A 15,039-nucleotide genomic window follows, 5' to 3' on the forward strand; every position below is an offset into this window, starting at 1 on the left:
GGTGGAGTTCTCGATAAGTGGGAAGATGATAGGCATTTTAGGCCTCTCCTGCATGAGCGCCAACCAGGAGATCAGCATCGAGGCATCGGATGCATTACATTACTTTTTCAAAATCCTGGTGCTTCATAGAAGTAAGTGATATGAGCCTGGACCATCACATGGCTACAGCTGGGGGGACCATTGAGTGGCAGGACCATATAAGTACCTGTCATTGAGTGACACCAAAGGGCAATTCTCTCTCTGGGGTGCTGGAATAAATATGCTTTATCTAAGTGAACTCCAAAACCATTGCTGATGCAATGGCCTGTTTTAAAAGATTCTAGGAGGTCCCCGCAAAAAAGGGAAAGCTAGGTTTGCAGCCACTTATGATATCACCTTGGATCTCCAACACTTCCCACTGTCCCATTACTATTCTGAGTGTAGGGTTGAGAAAATGAGCATCCTTTCTCAGGGAATAAACTTGAGAATCTTTGGTCTAGACCTTCTCTGTCCCAGAAAAAACAAAGATACAGACAATCACACACACTTACAGAGGTGCTAGGGGAGTTTAAAAATATGCCCTAAAGGGAGTTTCAGAAACCATGGCCTTTAAGGATTCAGTAGGATGTACTTCCTGTTTTGCTAGCTGTAGGGGTGGGGGGTGGGAACAGTTCTCCCTGTGGCATGGGTACAGACCAGGGGACCAGACCACCTCCCCAACTACAATCTCCCTCCACCCATCAGCCTGGCACTAAGGTACTCTCCCCATTCTTCTGGGCAAATATTGTTCCACCTGTTCAACCCTGTTGATCTTCTCTGAGGTTTGGAGGGGAAGTGAGGGAGGGTGTGTTCCTTTCTCCCAGTTAAGGCCCTGCCCATTAATTGTTGTTTTTGGATAGGAGGTATGAAACAGAAGACAGAGATCATCCTGAAGGATTTGCAGAAGCATTTCCGCGGAGGATGGTTTGCCAACATACAGAATCTCACAATGGTAACACTCGCTCTCCATGGTGTGTGGGATGCCCATATGGGGAACGTTCACAAGGGAGAAAGATGGCTGAGTAGAGATTACAGAGAGCCTGGCTTGGGTCACAGAGGAGTACTCCCCCTCCCCCCCGGGAGCTGCCCGCAAATCAAGGTCTCATGGACAGCATGCTGAAGCCATAAGGCCCATTCCCCTAGCTGCACTTGAGTTGATTGAAGTTTAAGGTCATTCAGAGAGTCTTTAAAATAGGGGCATAGTCAACCCTATTCTCCACTCACTGATTGTGCTCATGTACCGTTATTTGTGGCCTAGCTTTAACTCTATTCCATCAGCAAAGGCATCTTGCTTGTCTTAACGATGGCGTCCCCAAGCTTAGTCTACTTCAGCCACGCTGGTCAGAAATCCAAGAATCGTCCTTCCTTCTTTTCCTCACTTTCCACATACAGTTTAATCCCATGTCTGTCCACTCTCATCCTGAGTGGGTCTTGAGTCCATCCACTCTGCTCCAGCCCCACCACCGCTATTCAGTCCACCATCAATCTCTTGCCTGGGTTATTGCAACAGCCTCCTATCAATTGCCTGGTTTCCAACCATGCTCTTTGTCACACCATTTTCTTTATTGTCATCAGAGAATTAGCTCTAAAATGCACATTATTCCCCTTTGGGCTCTGCACGGACTCTCTCTTATTCTTACCCTAAAGTCCAGACTTCATTTAGCCAATGAGGTCCTGCACGATCTGGCTCCTGCCTAACTCCCTTGCCTCATCTTGTCTTGATTCCCCATTCCCGCCTGGCCCAGGTCCCTTGTAGGATATAGTGGCCACACCGAACTCCTCTCTCCCTGGCCTTTGCAGAGTCTGTTCCCTGCCTGGAACTCTTTACCCTACTTTTACCAAGTTTGGACTTCAGTGGTACTTCTTCCAGGAAGCCTTGTCTAATCTTGCAAGTCTAGCTTTGGTGTCCCCACTGTCCCTCACTGGCATTTCTCACATGGCACCAATTTACCTGCCCTGCCCTGCCAGTGAGTCCCTTGAGGCAAAGTCAGAGGGTGACTTGTGTGTGGGCTTCCCCAGCTGCCAGCTCGGAACCAGGTATAGAGCTGAGATTCTTTCTTGCATGAGTGCATGAGCCTCACTGGGATGTGTAGATTTAGAGACAGGAGACACATCTGTTTTAGACCACAGCAATCACTGCTTGCTTTGGAATGCTGCAAATTCATTAAACATCAGAACTTATTTCCAAATGGAATCATCCAATTATGTTCCAAGTTCAAAACAGAAATGCATTTTGCATTTTTCTCAGTATCCTGTTGTCTGGACCATTGTTACCCGAGGACTTAAGAGCTGGTGACGCTCTGGAGCCTGGCCTCACGCCGTGGAATAGCCAGATACTAGCCAGGGGCTGCCTGCACTGGACCCTGGTCGGCTGGACTCTCTGGAGTCCAGAGGCTTTGGGCAACCCCAGAGTGGGATGCTGACCCTGCAGAGACAGCTGTTGTTCTTCTGTCTTCAGTTCTTCAGGAAATATCTGACTCCCGAAGAGAGAGCAGAAGTGATCCTGGTGTCAATGGAGGCCATGACCAATGCCAGCAGGCATGACGTCTGCGCAGCTTCCAAGATGTTAAAGATAATCCTGAAGCATTCTATTCCAGAAATTGGGAAGGTACCAGCTCTGAGGGACTTAATGGCTCAAGGTCAACTTAAGGATTCTTCCTCTCTGTTTTGGATCTTGTTCTATTTGATTTCCTACTGGTTGATATTTAGGATATTGCAATCCTGTAGCCCAGAGGAGAAAAAGTTACATGAGGAGTTGTTTGCAGTTGTGTAGAAGGCCATTCCATGGGAAAAGGTGACATCCTGGTTTCCAGTTGTACCAGGAAGAGAAGATTAAAGTTATAGCAGGAGACTACTGTGGGGGGTAGGGCCAGAAGAGAACTCATTTATCTCTCCTGCTTCTAGACAGTATGTCAGGTCTGTGGGCGCCTTCTTCTTCATTCAGGTGGGAGAATACACAGTGAAGACAGAAGTCTATTTATCAATTGATAGATCCATCTCATACATATATATTATATCTATATCTATATGAGACACTGACATGAACCAAAGATGGAATACAGAGACCCTTTTGTCAGAGGTAGGTTTGGTTCTTAGTAAAATTAAGACAGCGTAGTTGAGCTTTGTCCTTTTTATTCTGCCATTTTTAAAGGCCGTATGTATGGATAGATTCACTCTCATTTTAATGGCCTAACCACTCCTCTGTGTGGCTCATGACACCTCTACAATAGGTCCAGTTAACAACCTGGGTCTCACCCTTGCCACGCCTTCTGGCCCGAACACCCATCCGAATGCCTCAGAGTAGACTAGGAATACGCTCTTTGAGCCGCATGTCCCCCAAGGTCAGCCCGCTGCAACCTCCCACCCAATGCCTGAAAGCCTTTCCAGAGCACCCCTGACCCTAGAGCAGCCAGACTCTGCTGAAAGCACTTCTGGGAAGCTCACTACCTTACACCATAGCTTGTTCTCACTTGTGAGTCTTTCATTATAAGAAACTTCCACCTTATCGTGAACTGAAATCTGCATCCCCATAGTTTCGGGTCCCTGGCCCTAGCTTGCTTTTTGGAATCATGCAGAAATCAACTAATATTCACGTTTTACTAAAACTAGATGCCCATGTGCTGTCCTACCTTCATCCCCATGTTATTTTGTTGAATTCTTACAACAGGTCTGGGAGGAAGTAACGGTTTTCTTTTTAGAAATGGGGAAAGGCTCAAGGAGGCTCTGAGCCTTAGTAGCTGATGTTTCTTGGGCACTTATTATGTGACAGACACTGTTCCAGCCAATGTAGACGTATTAGCTCAGAACGATTGAGGTGGGTAAAGTTGTCCTCATTTTCGATAAGAGGAAATAATGCATTGAGAGGATGAAAACTTGCCCAAGGTCACACAACTGGTAAGTAAGGAAGTGAGGTTCAAATTCAGGCAGTGGGACTCCAGGGCCCATGCTGTTCGCCACTAGGCACGCTGCTGAGTCCCTGTAGCCAGTAAGTGGTGAGGCCCAAGCCCTTCCCCGCCCCCCACAATACGCTGCACGTCTCCTGTCCTCCCGTCTCCAAGTTACTCATCCCAGACACTTGCTTCATTCTTCATGACATGCTCTCCAGACATGACTTGAGTCACCCTTCCCTGAGGCTCTCCATTTTGCCCCTCTTAACATATGGAGGCAGGACAGCCCCCAGCTGCACAGGTGTGGCCTAACCAGAAGAGGGCAGTGACTGCTGGGGACAGGTTCGGATCTGTGTGCATCCGCACACTTTATATGGGTGCTTAGTTATGCGCCTCCTGGTGAGCTGGTGTGGAGTGTCCAGAAAGAACCTTGCTCCTTCTTGGCCCTGTCCACCTTCAGGTGCCAGAAATCATCCAGTGCATTTACTACAATATAAACAACATCACTGAGACCACAGCCCAAGAGACCGTAAGGAAGATCCTCTACCTGCTGACTCAGACCTACACTGAAGAAGTTATTCTGACACTGTTTAAGATGGAAGGTCAGTCACAAAGGTAGGTGACTCGGTCAATTCCACTGACCGGCCCCCAGCAGTCTTTGAATTTGCTTATTCTTAAAATGTGCCCAATTTTCAATACCAGTAAGTTCCTTATGTATTTTATTTGGGAGCAGGGTGATCGTAAAAGTAACATGGACTTGTTGCAGCAAATTTGAAAGCATGTAAAATTTTTTGAAAAAGCAAAAAAATAAAATTAAATCAGTTATCATCTAAGTATAATTTATAATTTGTCTACCTTTTAAAAATGGTTTTTAGGGGCACCTGGGTGGCTCAGTTGGTTAAGCATCTGACTTCAGCTCAGGTCATGATCTTGTGGTTTGTGAGTTTGAGCCTTGTCTCAGACTCCCTTGCTGACAGCTCAGAGCCTGGAGCCTGCTCTGGATTCTGTCTCTCTCTCTCTCTCTCTTTCTCTCTCTCTCTCTCTCTGCCACTCCCCTGCTTGCTCTCTCTCTTGCTCTCAAAAATAAACATTTAAAAAATATAAAAAATACAACTGCACTACTGGGTCCACCTTTAGGGCAATAAAGTGAGAAAAGAGAAAGAGCAAATACGGCCTTCCTTCCACACACACATACTCTTAGGTCATCAGTCCCCTTTGTTGGGGCTGCTGCCACCTTCATTTCCCCTACACAGCTCTGCATCTGGAACCATGCCCAGGACAGGGTTGGGAGAGAAAAGAGACCAAGAAAGAAAGATTCCACCCATCCTCTCCTAGAGTCACAACTCCTAGGTTCTCATTCTCCCAGACCTTCCCGCAGAATGACAGCGTTTTGCTCAGGGATTCTGTTTCATGTGCCGGCTGCAAAGGTTAACACTGGGGCCAGCTCGGGTCCAAGGTGGGAGATGGAAGAGAAAGGAAAAAATGTGGGACACTCACCCAGTAAGGGCTCCTTTTCCAATTGTGCCTTTCGTCCCCCAATCCACTTGCTATGAGTCATTTTCAAAATCTCCAAGTAGTTGCTTTTGTATTGGACGTCAATCCAGTATTAGCGTCAATCAGGGGAAGAGTTCAAATGGAATGTGCTTGCTCTGTCTGGGCCGGCACCGCCCCCAAAGGACATAATCTCTTTGAGAAGAAATTAAGGAAATTGAGAGAATCTTAATTGTAGAGAAATTAAGATTGCCTGTTAATGTCTAATAAGCACGGAGTAGGTAACAAGAGCTTGGACACAGAGGTAGAGAGGACACCACAGGGGGTCCTTCTGACTCATCTGCGGCCCTGAAGTGTGGTCTGAGATGCGTTCTCACTTCAGGCTCGTAGGCCAAGGCCAGGTGAACATCTTCAGACTTACCTATGTATGAGAGGCTAGAGAGCAGGGAGGTCTGGAGGTGATGGAAAAGGAAAATTAGGAGTGGAAGGAGAAAAAGAGAAAATGAAGAGAGAGGCAAGGACAAGGAAGGAAGAAAGAGGGGGCTAGAAACACTAGGCAAAGGAGTCTAGAGTCCCTTCCAGAGGGAATCTGTGGAGGGTGACCACGTTGGTGGGGTTCTGCCTCTACAGAGGGGTTCACAGTCCCTGGGAAATCCTGGCATCATTCCCCAAAGGCTATGAAGTCATCATGGAATTTCTGCTGCGGAGTCTGATGCCACACAAACCAAAGGGCCAGGAGCCCAGGCGCAGTTCAGAGATCTCTCCGTTGATCGTATGGAGGGGCCCTCGAAGGGGGCTGGGGGCTGGGTGGGGGACATCCTGGTGCCCTGTTCCAGGCTGTCCTGAGCTCTTGGGGCCTCTCCTCTTTACCTAGCCATGTTTGGTTGAACATTCTAACGGCAGAGTCTTGGGGTGGTTGGAGGGAGGGCTTTCTAGTTGCCTCTGTCTTATAGGGAGACAGAAGAACTAGCTGCTTCACACACCCCCACCCCCTCCTTAACTCTCAAGGATGATAAAAGAATAAAACAGCCACCACGATGATGAGAGTGCTTTAAATTAATAACATTCTTGAAATTGCTTTTTATCTCCTTGGCTCACACTAATTTAGTTTTGCCTTGCCCTAGCAGCGAGGGCTTTCCAGGGCAAGCCCATCATGGTGATAGGTTATGGGCAGGGATTTCATGGTGACAGGACGCAAGAGTTGGAATATAAAATGCTAATGCCCCTGCTCTCCTCCCCACCCACAGGCCACCAGGGCCATCCATGAGCTCCTGCTGGAACCGAGTCGGCGGACGGAGGTGCAGACCTTCTTCCCCTCCCTATGTATGGCCCTGCTCTTCCAGATCTCCTATTTGGTGCTTAAAGGGGACACTCACTTCCAGGATCTGCAGCATGTAACCGAACGGGTGGACCCTGTCAGGTATCCTTGGCCTCTGGGCCAGAGCTCCTAGCCACAGTGCTCCAGAGCCCATCTGCTGAGCACACATGTCCAGCGATTCCCCTGCCACTTGCCTGGCCTGGTCCTAGGCTGCTGGTTGTGGGCACCATTCTCACACCTCCTGTGTGGGGCACCAAGTGTGCTCCCCAACACATCATTTCAGCAAACCTTCCTGGACTTTTTAGAGAGGACCCTTTTCTTCTGACTCACTGGCCTGACACAGAGATTCTGTCCCAAAGTAAAATCAGCATAATGGATAAGACTGCACCTGCGCTCCACTCTCTACCCTTCTGCTAGCTTCCCGCAGCCCCGCGGGGTCCCCACATCTCTCTTGGCCTCAGTTTCTCATTTGTAATGTAAATGTTATCCTGGGTCTCTAAGGGCTGCCCCACCTCTATCAGAATAGGGAGGGTCCTGTAGACAGGGAGGAGCACAGACCATGGGGGATGGGCTCCTTTCTGCTCTCTGACTTTTACCCAGTTCCTCCGTGGAGGCCCTGAAGACCCTGATGCAAAGTACCGGCTATGGGGACTATGTGTCTTACATTCAGAAACTTGGGGGCTGGGAGCTGCTGACCAGTCCCGAAAGACACTATGAGGGTGTCACTCTGCTGGCCAGGTAGGCCTGTGCCACCTGGCCCCTCCTGTTGGCTCTCTCCTGGGGCCCAGGCCCCATCCTGAGCATTCTGCTCTCCTTGGCAGAGCCATGGTCACCAAGAACTGTTGGCACAACCGCCCCATCTTCAGCTTCATCATCAGGATTCTCCAAGAACTGGACCATGCAGATCACTTAACGGCCTTCATGTTCATGACTGAAGTGAGCAGTTTTTGGTGGGAGGAGGGCAGGTGGGGGTGGTTCCTCTGGAAAGCAGCTGTACCCAAGGGACACCTCCAGGCATGGCCAGTGGAGGAGGAGGCCCAATTTACTGTTGCTCCCTGCCTCACAGTAGGGTTGAGGAACATTGTTAATCATGATGAGGTTACCTTGAGTCACTGGCTTTGAATGCATGTGGTGTGATTCCTCCTTGAATCTTAAAGCAACACAACTCTGTCCCAACATCATGGGAAAACACAGCTCTTTCCTTCAGCCACCTCAGCTTTCATCAGTCTTTTAAAAACTAATCTCTGTGGGGTGCCTGGATGGCTCAGGCTGTTAAGCATCAGACTCTTGGTTTCAGTTTAGGATATGATCTCACGGTTTGTGGGTTTGAGTCCTGCATTGGGCTCTGCGCTGACAGTGTGGAGCCTGCTTGGGATTATTGCTCTCTCTGCCCTCACCCCTCAAAAATAAACAAACAAATAAATAAATAAAGGGGTGCCTGGGTGGCTCAGTTGGGTTAAGCATCTGACTTTGGCTTAGGTCATGATCTCACGGTTTGTGAGTTCGAGGCCTGCGTCAGGCTCTGAGCTGTCAGCACAGCTCACAGCTTTAGATTCTGTGCCTCTCTCTCTCTCTGTGCCCCTTCCCTGCTTGTACTCTGTCTCTCTCTGTCAAAATAATAAACAGACATTTTAAAATTAAAAAATACATAAACATTAAGAAAAAAATCCCAAATTTTGCTAAACATCACTGATTGAGTCAACATGTTTCAGCCATTTGACAGAAAAAAAGGTGCAGAAAATTTAGAAAATATGAAAAATAAGTTAAAAAATTGTAAAGCCATTAATAATCACAATACCCAGGGGGAAGCACTTTCAGGTTTTGGCCTGAATGGAGGCGGGGTTGGGGGGCGTGTGTGTGTGTTTCCATGCATGTGTTTCTTTATGGTGGTTCACATCATTCCTTACTAATTAATATTCTGTATCCTGCTCTCTTTAAGCACCTTCAAAGATAAATTTTATTTTTTTAAGTTATTTTTTTTTGAGAGAGAAAGAGAGAGAGAATGTGCATGCATATGAGCAGTGGAAGGGCAGAGAGGGGGCAAGAGAGAATCCTGATGCAGGGCTCCATCTCACAGACCTCAAGGTCATGACCTGAGCCAAGATCAAGAGCCAGATGCTTATCCGACTGGGCCACCAGGCATTCCTCAAACCAAAATTTAATGGTGATGTAATATTTCATCACAAAGATGTTCTATAACTTACTGGACATTTTGTTTCTAATTTTATACTCTTACAAATATCACTATAATGGACAGCTCTGTGCAAAAGACTTTGCCCATATTCCAGATTATTTCTTTAAATATTGAATATAATACAAGTGTTGGTTCAGAAAATATGAATGTCTTCTATAATTTGGACATGAATGCCAAGTTACTTTCCAGTAAAGTTGAGTAAATTATCCTGCCACCAGCAGTGTTTGGGGGAAGGCTTGGGGATTTCTGGCTTACAAGAGCTTTAAATAGGCTCCTTTTAAAATTCACCCCCCCTGACTATTTTTTTTTTTTTTGGAGGAGCAGGATTACATTTGTCCATAACTGAAGCTAATACAGTGCTAATACTCAGGTATAAGCAGATGTCCTACTAGTGTGTCCTAATGGGTCCTTGCGGAGGTTGTGGGACATTGTCTCACTGGAAGGACTCCCTGCCATGAGCTGATACACGTGTGCTGGCAGGGGTGCTGAGAGAGGCATTCCAGGATGTCTGTGGTGTTGGCAGAACTCCTGCTCGGGACATGGGGATGTGGGAATGCCCATGTAAGGTGCAGAACTCCATATGGGAGAGAATGCCTTAGCTCAGTGGGTGCCCAGCATTAGTGGACCTCATGTCACTAGGGAAGCTGTTTAAATTCAGATTCCTGGGCCCCGTCCCCAGAGACTTGGGCTCAGGGGCTCTGGAGTAAGGCCCAGAAGTCTTCGTTTGCTTGCCCCCAGCTTTGAGGGAGGGTATGAGGTGCGAGCCGAGTGGGGCACCGCACGATGGACGGCATCCTCTCTCTGCAGTACTTCTGACCTTTGGTTGCCTGTTAGAATCCTCTGGGAGCTTTAAAAAATGCTAACGTCAAACCACAACTCCATCCCTCTTCTTACTCCCTGCCTTGATATTCTATTTAAATTGCTCTGGGAAGTCCAGGCATTGGTTTATTTTAGAAGTGCCCGAGTTTAAACCTCTATTCTAGAAATACGGTATTCAGAACCACTCTAGAAGTTCCCCCAAATACGTAACACCCAACTAAACAAGTGGATATGTGAATGGCACCCACCGCACTTACTGGGATTTCCGGCTGAGAAGAGGGGAGGGAGGCGTCAGTAGGCTGGGGAAGAACGCTCGCACTGCCCCTGAGTAAGGAAAGGTGAAACTCACTCTTGGACATTGAAACAGAGACCAGTTTGAAAGTGGGGAACCGGGGTGCCTGGTGGCTCAGTCGGCTGAGCTTCTGAGTCTTGGTTTTTGGCTCAGGTCATGATCTCACAGTTTCGTGAGTTCGAGCCCTGCATCAGGCTCTATGCTGACAGTGTGGAGCCTGCTTGGGATTCTGTCTTCCTCTCTGTCTGCCCTTCCCCGGCTCCAGCTGTGTGTCTCTCTCTCAAAATAAATAAATAAACTAAAAAAGGAATAAGGTGGAGAATCAACAGGATTTTATGTACCAGCTAAGAAAGCTGCTCAAAATCCATAAACAAGAGACCACAGCTGTGAAAGCTTTCTAATATTTCACAGCCCTTTGCAAGGTCCCTGTTTGTTTTGTTACCCTTGGTCATCTCCCAGGAGGACCACCAAGTGGAAACACTGAAAACAGACAGGGCTGTGTACTTTTCTTCAGGGTCCTCGGGGAACAGGGGAGACCTCAGTTATTTTGATTTTTCATTGTAAGTCTGTGAAAAAGGTGTTACTATCCCTATTTTGTAGAGGATGAGATAGAAGCTCAGAGAATATAAGAAACTTGCTCAGCTAGTAAGTAAATTATGGGGGGCCTACCTGGCTGGCAGCCAAAGACCACGCTGTCACGACAGCTTTTTTTGACAGTATGATCACACATATGAACATAGATACACATACACACATTTGTGCATGTGTGCATACACACAAAAGCAAGTTCCTCTTGTTTAAATGTATCTGATTAGCTTTTATCTTAAATTTTTATTTCAAATATCATATAGACCCACATAATTTTACATAAACGTACAAATGAAGTCATGCATGCTATTATTTATTGTAGCCTTTGTGTTCTTTCCCATTTTTGTAATGTTTGTTCATTTTTGAGAGAGAGAGAGCAGACACACCCATGTGTGCATGAGTAGGGGAGGGGCAGAGAGTGAGAGAGACACAGGATCCAGAGCAGGCTCCAGGCTCTGAGCTGTCAGCACAGAGCCTGATGTGGGGCTCGAATTCATGAACCATGAGATCATGATCCGAGCTGAAGCCAGATGCTTAACCGACTGAGCCACCCAGGTGCCCTTGTTCTTTCCCCTTCTTGCCTCCTCCCTTCTGCTGTATCTCCATGCCACCTCTTTGTCTTCTGAGTATTTCATATGCAAGCAACCAAATATATATCATTTCATATTTTTCTCCGTGCTCAAATTATCACACACACACACACACACACACACACACACACACACACACACGGGAACGCATCTTACTTTTATCCTCAACAGCTCCCCTCATCAAAGATGCCTAAGGAAAACCTGCAGAATGCATGAATGCCTAATGGAATGATGGAGTGTGACGTTACCTTCCAACTAAGCTTTGGCTTCTTTACCAGTCTTTCCAAATCCTTAAGAACATTTCTTTATAAATAACAGGAACCTAGACTCACAGTCATGGGGATTTTTGTTCTCCTTGCTTACCATTTCAGTCTTTCTTGGTCTCCTTTCCTTTCGCAGCTGCTCCAGTGCCCAGATGTGGCGGCCACGGTGGATGAAGTCACAGTGCACATTTTGGCAAACTGGTTCCAATGTGAGCAGCCAGCCATAATAAAGCTATTGCTGCGGGTGGTGGAGACCTTCGCAAAGCACGGGAACATGGTGAGATGGGGGGGGGGTGCTAAGGACACGGTCTCAAGAGATGTTGTCACCCAGGGAAGCAATAGAGAGGTCCAGAGGTCCGGTGTGTCATGACACACAGGGTGGACCAACCCCTCAGGATCAAGCAGAGAGAACCCTCATGAAGCCAGTCCACTGAATACTGAGGTCAAGGACCTGAGCCATTCATGCCTTCTCTGTCCCAGAAAAGGAAAGAGAGGGGGTTTTCCATGGGTCATTTCAAGGTAGAGACCAAACCAATTCCAAGATCCCAGACCATCTGATGTCATCACCAGGGATGGTAAAGGCAATGGGCGTAGTGAGAAGAGGGCCCTCCTCTGTCTCCCCGCCTTTTCCATGAGGACAAAGGACTGCCACCGATTTCCCAGCTCGGTCCCAGTCCCAGCGCGTGTCGACACTGGCTCTTGTTTGTGGATCAGCCTGAGTTGAGATGCGAGTCGCTGGACGTCGCAGGAACTGTTCGGACTCCCAGTTCCTGAGCAGCTCTCCCTCGGCAGGTGCGACAGCTCCGGGTCCTCGAGCCCCACGTGCTGGGCTGCTGCTACTCCCTGGACAATGACGTTGTGATGGAGACTTTCTCGGTGCTCAGGCGTCTCGTCGAGCACCTCACCTGGAAGCACTCCTCCTCATTCCTTATCCAGATCTCCTTCACGCTGGGGCCCCGCTTTGAGGAGGTGAAGCCCTGTGCGGCACCATCTCCCTTCTCCGGGCGCGCAAGGGAGTTGGGCAGAATTATCTCGAAAGGCCCTTCCAGGCTTTCTGTGATGCTATTTGGTAAAGGTCTGATTGTGTACGTCCTCTTGTGTAACGGCTGTAAAAGGGGTGAACGGCAGCGCGAGCAGACGCGGTGACAAGGGAGAATCGGGGTGCCATACAATAAAGCAGAGCGCTGGGAGGAAGGGAGGGTGCGTAGGAGCATGCGGTGGGAGGGGTGAGCTAAGGGGCCACTTGTCCCTCCTGGGTGGACAGAGGTGGAGATGTCTTCCCTACGTGTGTGGGTCTGTGTGTCTTCTCACCCAGGAGTCAGAGCCTCTGCGCTTGATGGCCTTTGAGATCTACGGGGCTCTCTTGGCTAAGGTCAAGAGGACAGCACTTGTCTTCCCCTTGAAGCACCAGGTCCTCAACGTGATTGTCCTCCTTGTGCTCCATCTGGAGGACGCGAATGTCAGCGTGGCTCAGGTGAGAGGCCAGGCCGTGAAGCCTGATCTTCCAGCCCCAGTTGTCACGGGAGGTAAATGCCAACAGGTGTTAGTTCTGAGGAAGGGGCTGTAGCAAGATCGGAAGGTGCTGCTGAAGGAGTCGCTTTGTCTCCGACCTCGGAGAGTTGCAGTGAGGGGTTAGATGTGACCCGATGCTTGCACCGGGGTTTTCTCCAGCTCCTGGCTCTCTCCAGCCAGCCACCAGCACACGGTGGAGTGTGAAGTGGGTGTGGAGACCCCAGGGAGGAGAATCCTACCGTCAGGCACGATGCCTCTCCCTGGTTCTCTGCCCTCGGCGTCAGTGGCCCTCCCTCCAAGCTGTTCCCTGCACACTCCTTTGCAGTGAACCGAGAGGGGCCTCCCTGAGCAAAGAGGCTCCTGTTAGGCAGCATGGTGGGCAGGACAGAGAGAGCCTGGACTTGGCCCATGTTCTGGGGGGCCAGGGCTGTGGCTGATGCAGTTTGTAACAGGACACTGGGTTTCCAGATGGGGTTACTTTGCCATGGCGAGGCCTCTGATGGGCACATGTGACGAAGCTGTTGGAACCGGCGATGGCATTGGGATATTATCTTTGTGGGGTGGAGCCCCTCGCAGGGAACCCAGTGGAGAGATTCCTGACACACCCACCCTGATTCAGAGGAGTGACCACGCCAGTTGAAGGATCAAGACTTTGGGGAGATCTGTTTTAGAGAGACAATTTGGGGATGGGGGTGGGAAGCCGTGTGGTGGGTACCTGAGGCTAGGAGGTGGATAGTGTCATTGCTCAGGCTCTCCGGGCAGTACCACAGCAGCTGGGAAAACCATTGTACCCCACGTCTTGACCTGCTCATTAGTGGGAAGCAGGTGTAAGCAAAGCCAGACTGCCTAGAAGACCCGGCCTTCCTCCTCACCCTGGGTCCCTCTGGGTTCACTGGAGATTTTCCATCCCTCCAGGGCTGGACTCACTGCTCTTTGTCTCCCCTCCTTGTGCCCCCCTACCCCCCATGTCTCCTCCCAGCCCTGCCCCTGTAACTCTTCACACCAAGCCTTCCTGTCCCTCCAGATCTGCCGGCTTGCCCTCTGCCACACAGCCACCATACTGGGCTGGTCAAGACTCAAAGTGATATTTGCCAAGGAAGATGTGTGGACTATCCTCAGAGCGCTGGTAAGGCGGCAGCTTACTCACCCTTCTGCCCTGCACAGGGACGGTGGGGTAGCCGGCAAGTCTGCGTTGTTTCCTGAAGCATCTGGGATTTGCAATGGCTGTAGTTCAACGATGAGATGCACACCGAGCACCTATTTAAGCCCAGCGCCTAAACCTGGTTCCCGCCCTCCCATTGGTCCTTATCTAAGTTGGGGAGCTACGCACACACCTAGACAATTTCGGAATACAGTGGTGAGGGCTAAAAGGGAGGAATGTACTTCATAGTACAAAGGAGGGGTGCCCAGCCCAGTCTGGGAGTTGAAGGCTTCCTGGAGGAGGTGTCATCTGGGAAGAGGGGCAGTGGAAAGCAGGATATCACTTAGGCAGAGAAAAGCAATCCGTAGTGCAGGCCAAGGTGCTGCCATCCACAGGGATGTGGCACAAGCACTCACTCCGTTCCAGGGAGTTTGTGTACATCATCTTACATAATCTGATCCTGAGCTATAAGGGCAGAAGAGCCTGGTTTGTGGGGGGCTCTCAGGGGCTTGGAATCATGGGAGCAGGGGCAGAAAACTCAAATGCCTCCAAGACTATGCAAGGAACGTTAATCAGGGAAGCTGACTGGGTGAGCCTGGAGGAAAATCGAAGGCTGTGCCTCTCAGGATGGTCAGGACACCTCACGACTTTGTTCTGTTCCCAGCGTGGTCAGATAGCGCACAGCCTCGTTCTAGTGTACGCTCGCCCTTACTACCCTAAAATAAAATTCATAGGTTATACGAGCTACCTATATGGATTTCCAAAATCATAATGCCCTAGCTCCAAAGGAGTAATTTGTTTTTTTAATTTTAATTTTAATTTTTATTATTTTTCCTCCATATTTTATTGTCAAATTGGTTTCCATACAACACCCAGTGCTCTTCCCTTCAAGTGCCCTCCACCATCACCACCACCTCTTTTCCCCC

The 15,039-nt window shown here is 49.0% G+C and overlaps 1 protein-coding gene across 1 annotated transcript in view; it reads left to right on the top strand.

The window, feature by feature from the left end:
* The first annotated feature begins 7,539 nt into the window (after positions 1-7,539).
* LOC115287125 (maestro heat-like repeat-containing protein family member 2A) overlaps positions 7,540-15,039 on the top strand; it is a 12,911-nt gene continuing 5,411 nt past the window's right edge. Inside the window, exons 1-5 of the mRNA XM_029933385.1 lie at positions 7,540-7,650; positions 11,597-11,737; positions 12,253-12,429; positions 12,776-12,934; positions 13,997-14,098. Of these exons, the coding sequence (XP_029789245.1) occupies positions 7,540-7,650; positions 11,597-11,737; positions 12,253-12,429; positions 12,776-12,934; positions 13,997-14,098 (690 nt within the window). The remainder of the gene's footprint in view (positions 7,651-11,596; positions 11,738-12,252; positions 12,430-12,775; positions 12,935-13,996; positions 14,099-15,039) is intronic.

The sequence above is a fragment of the Suricata suricatta genome, chromosome 3 (assembly GCF_006229205.1).
Source record: "Suricata suricatta isolate VVHF042 chromosome 3, meerkat_22Aug2017_6uvM2_HiC, whole genome shotgun sequence".
Taxonomy (NCBI): domain Eukaryota; kingdom Metazoa; phylum Chordata; class Mammalia; order Carnivora; family Herpestidae; genus Suricata; species Suricata suricatta.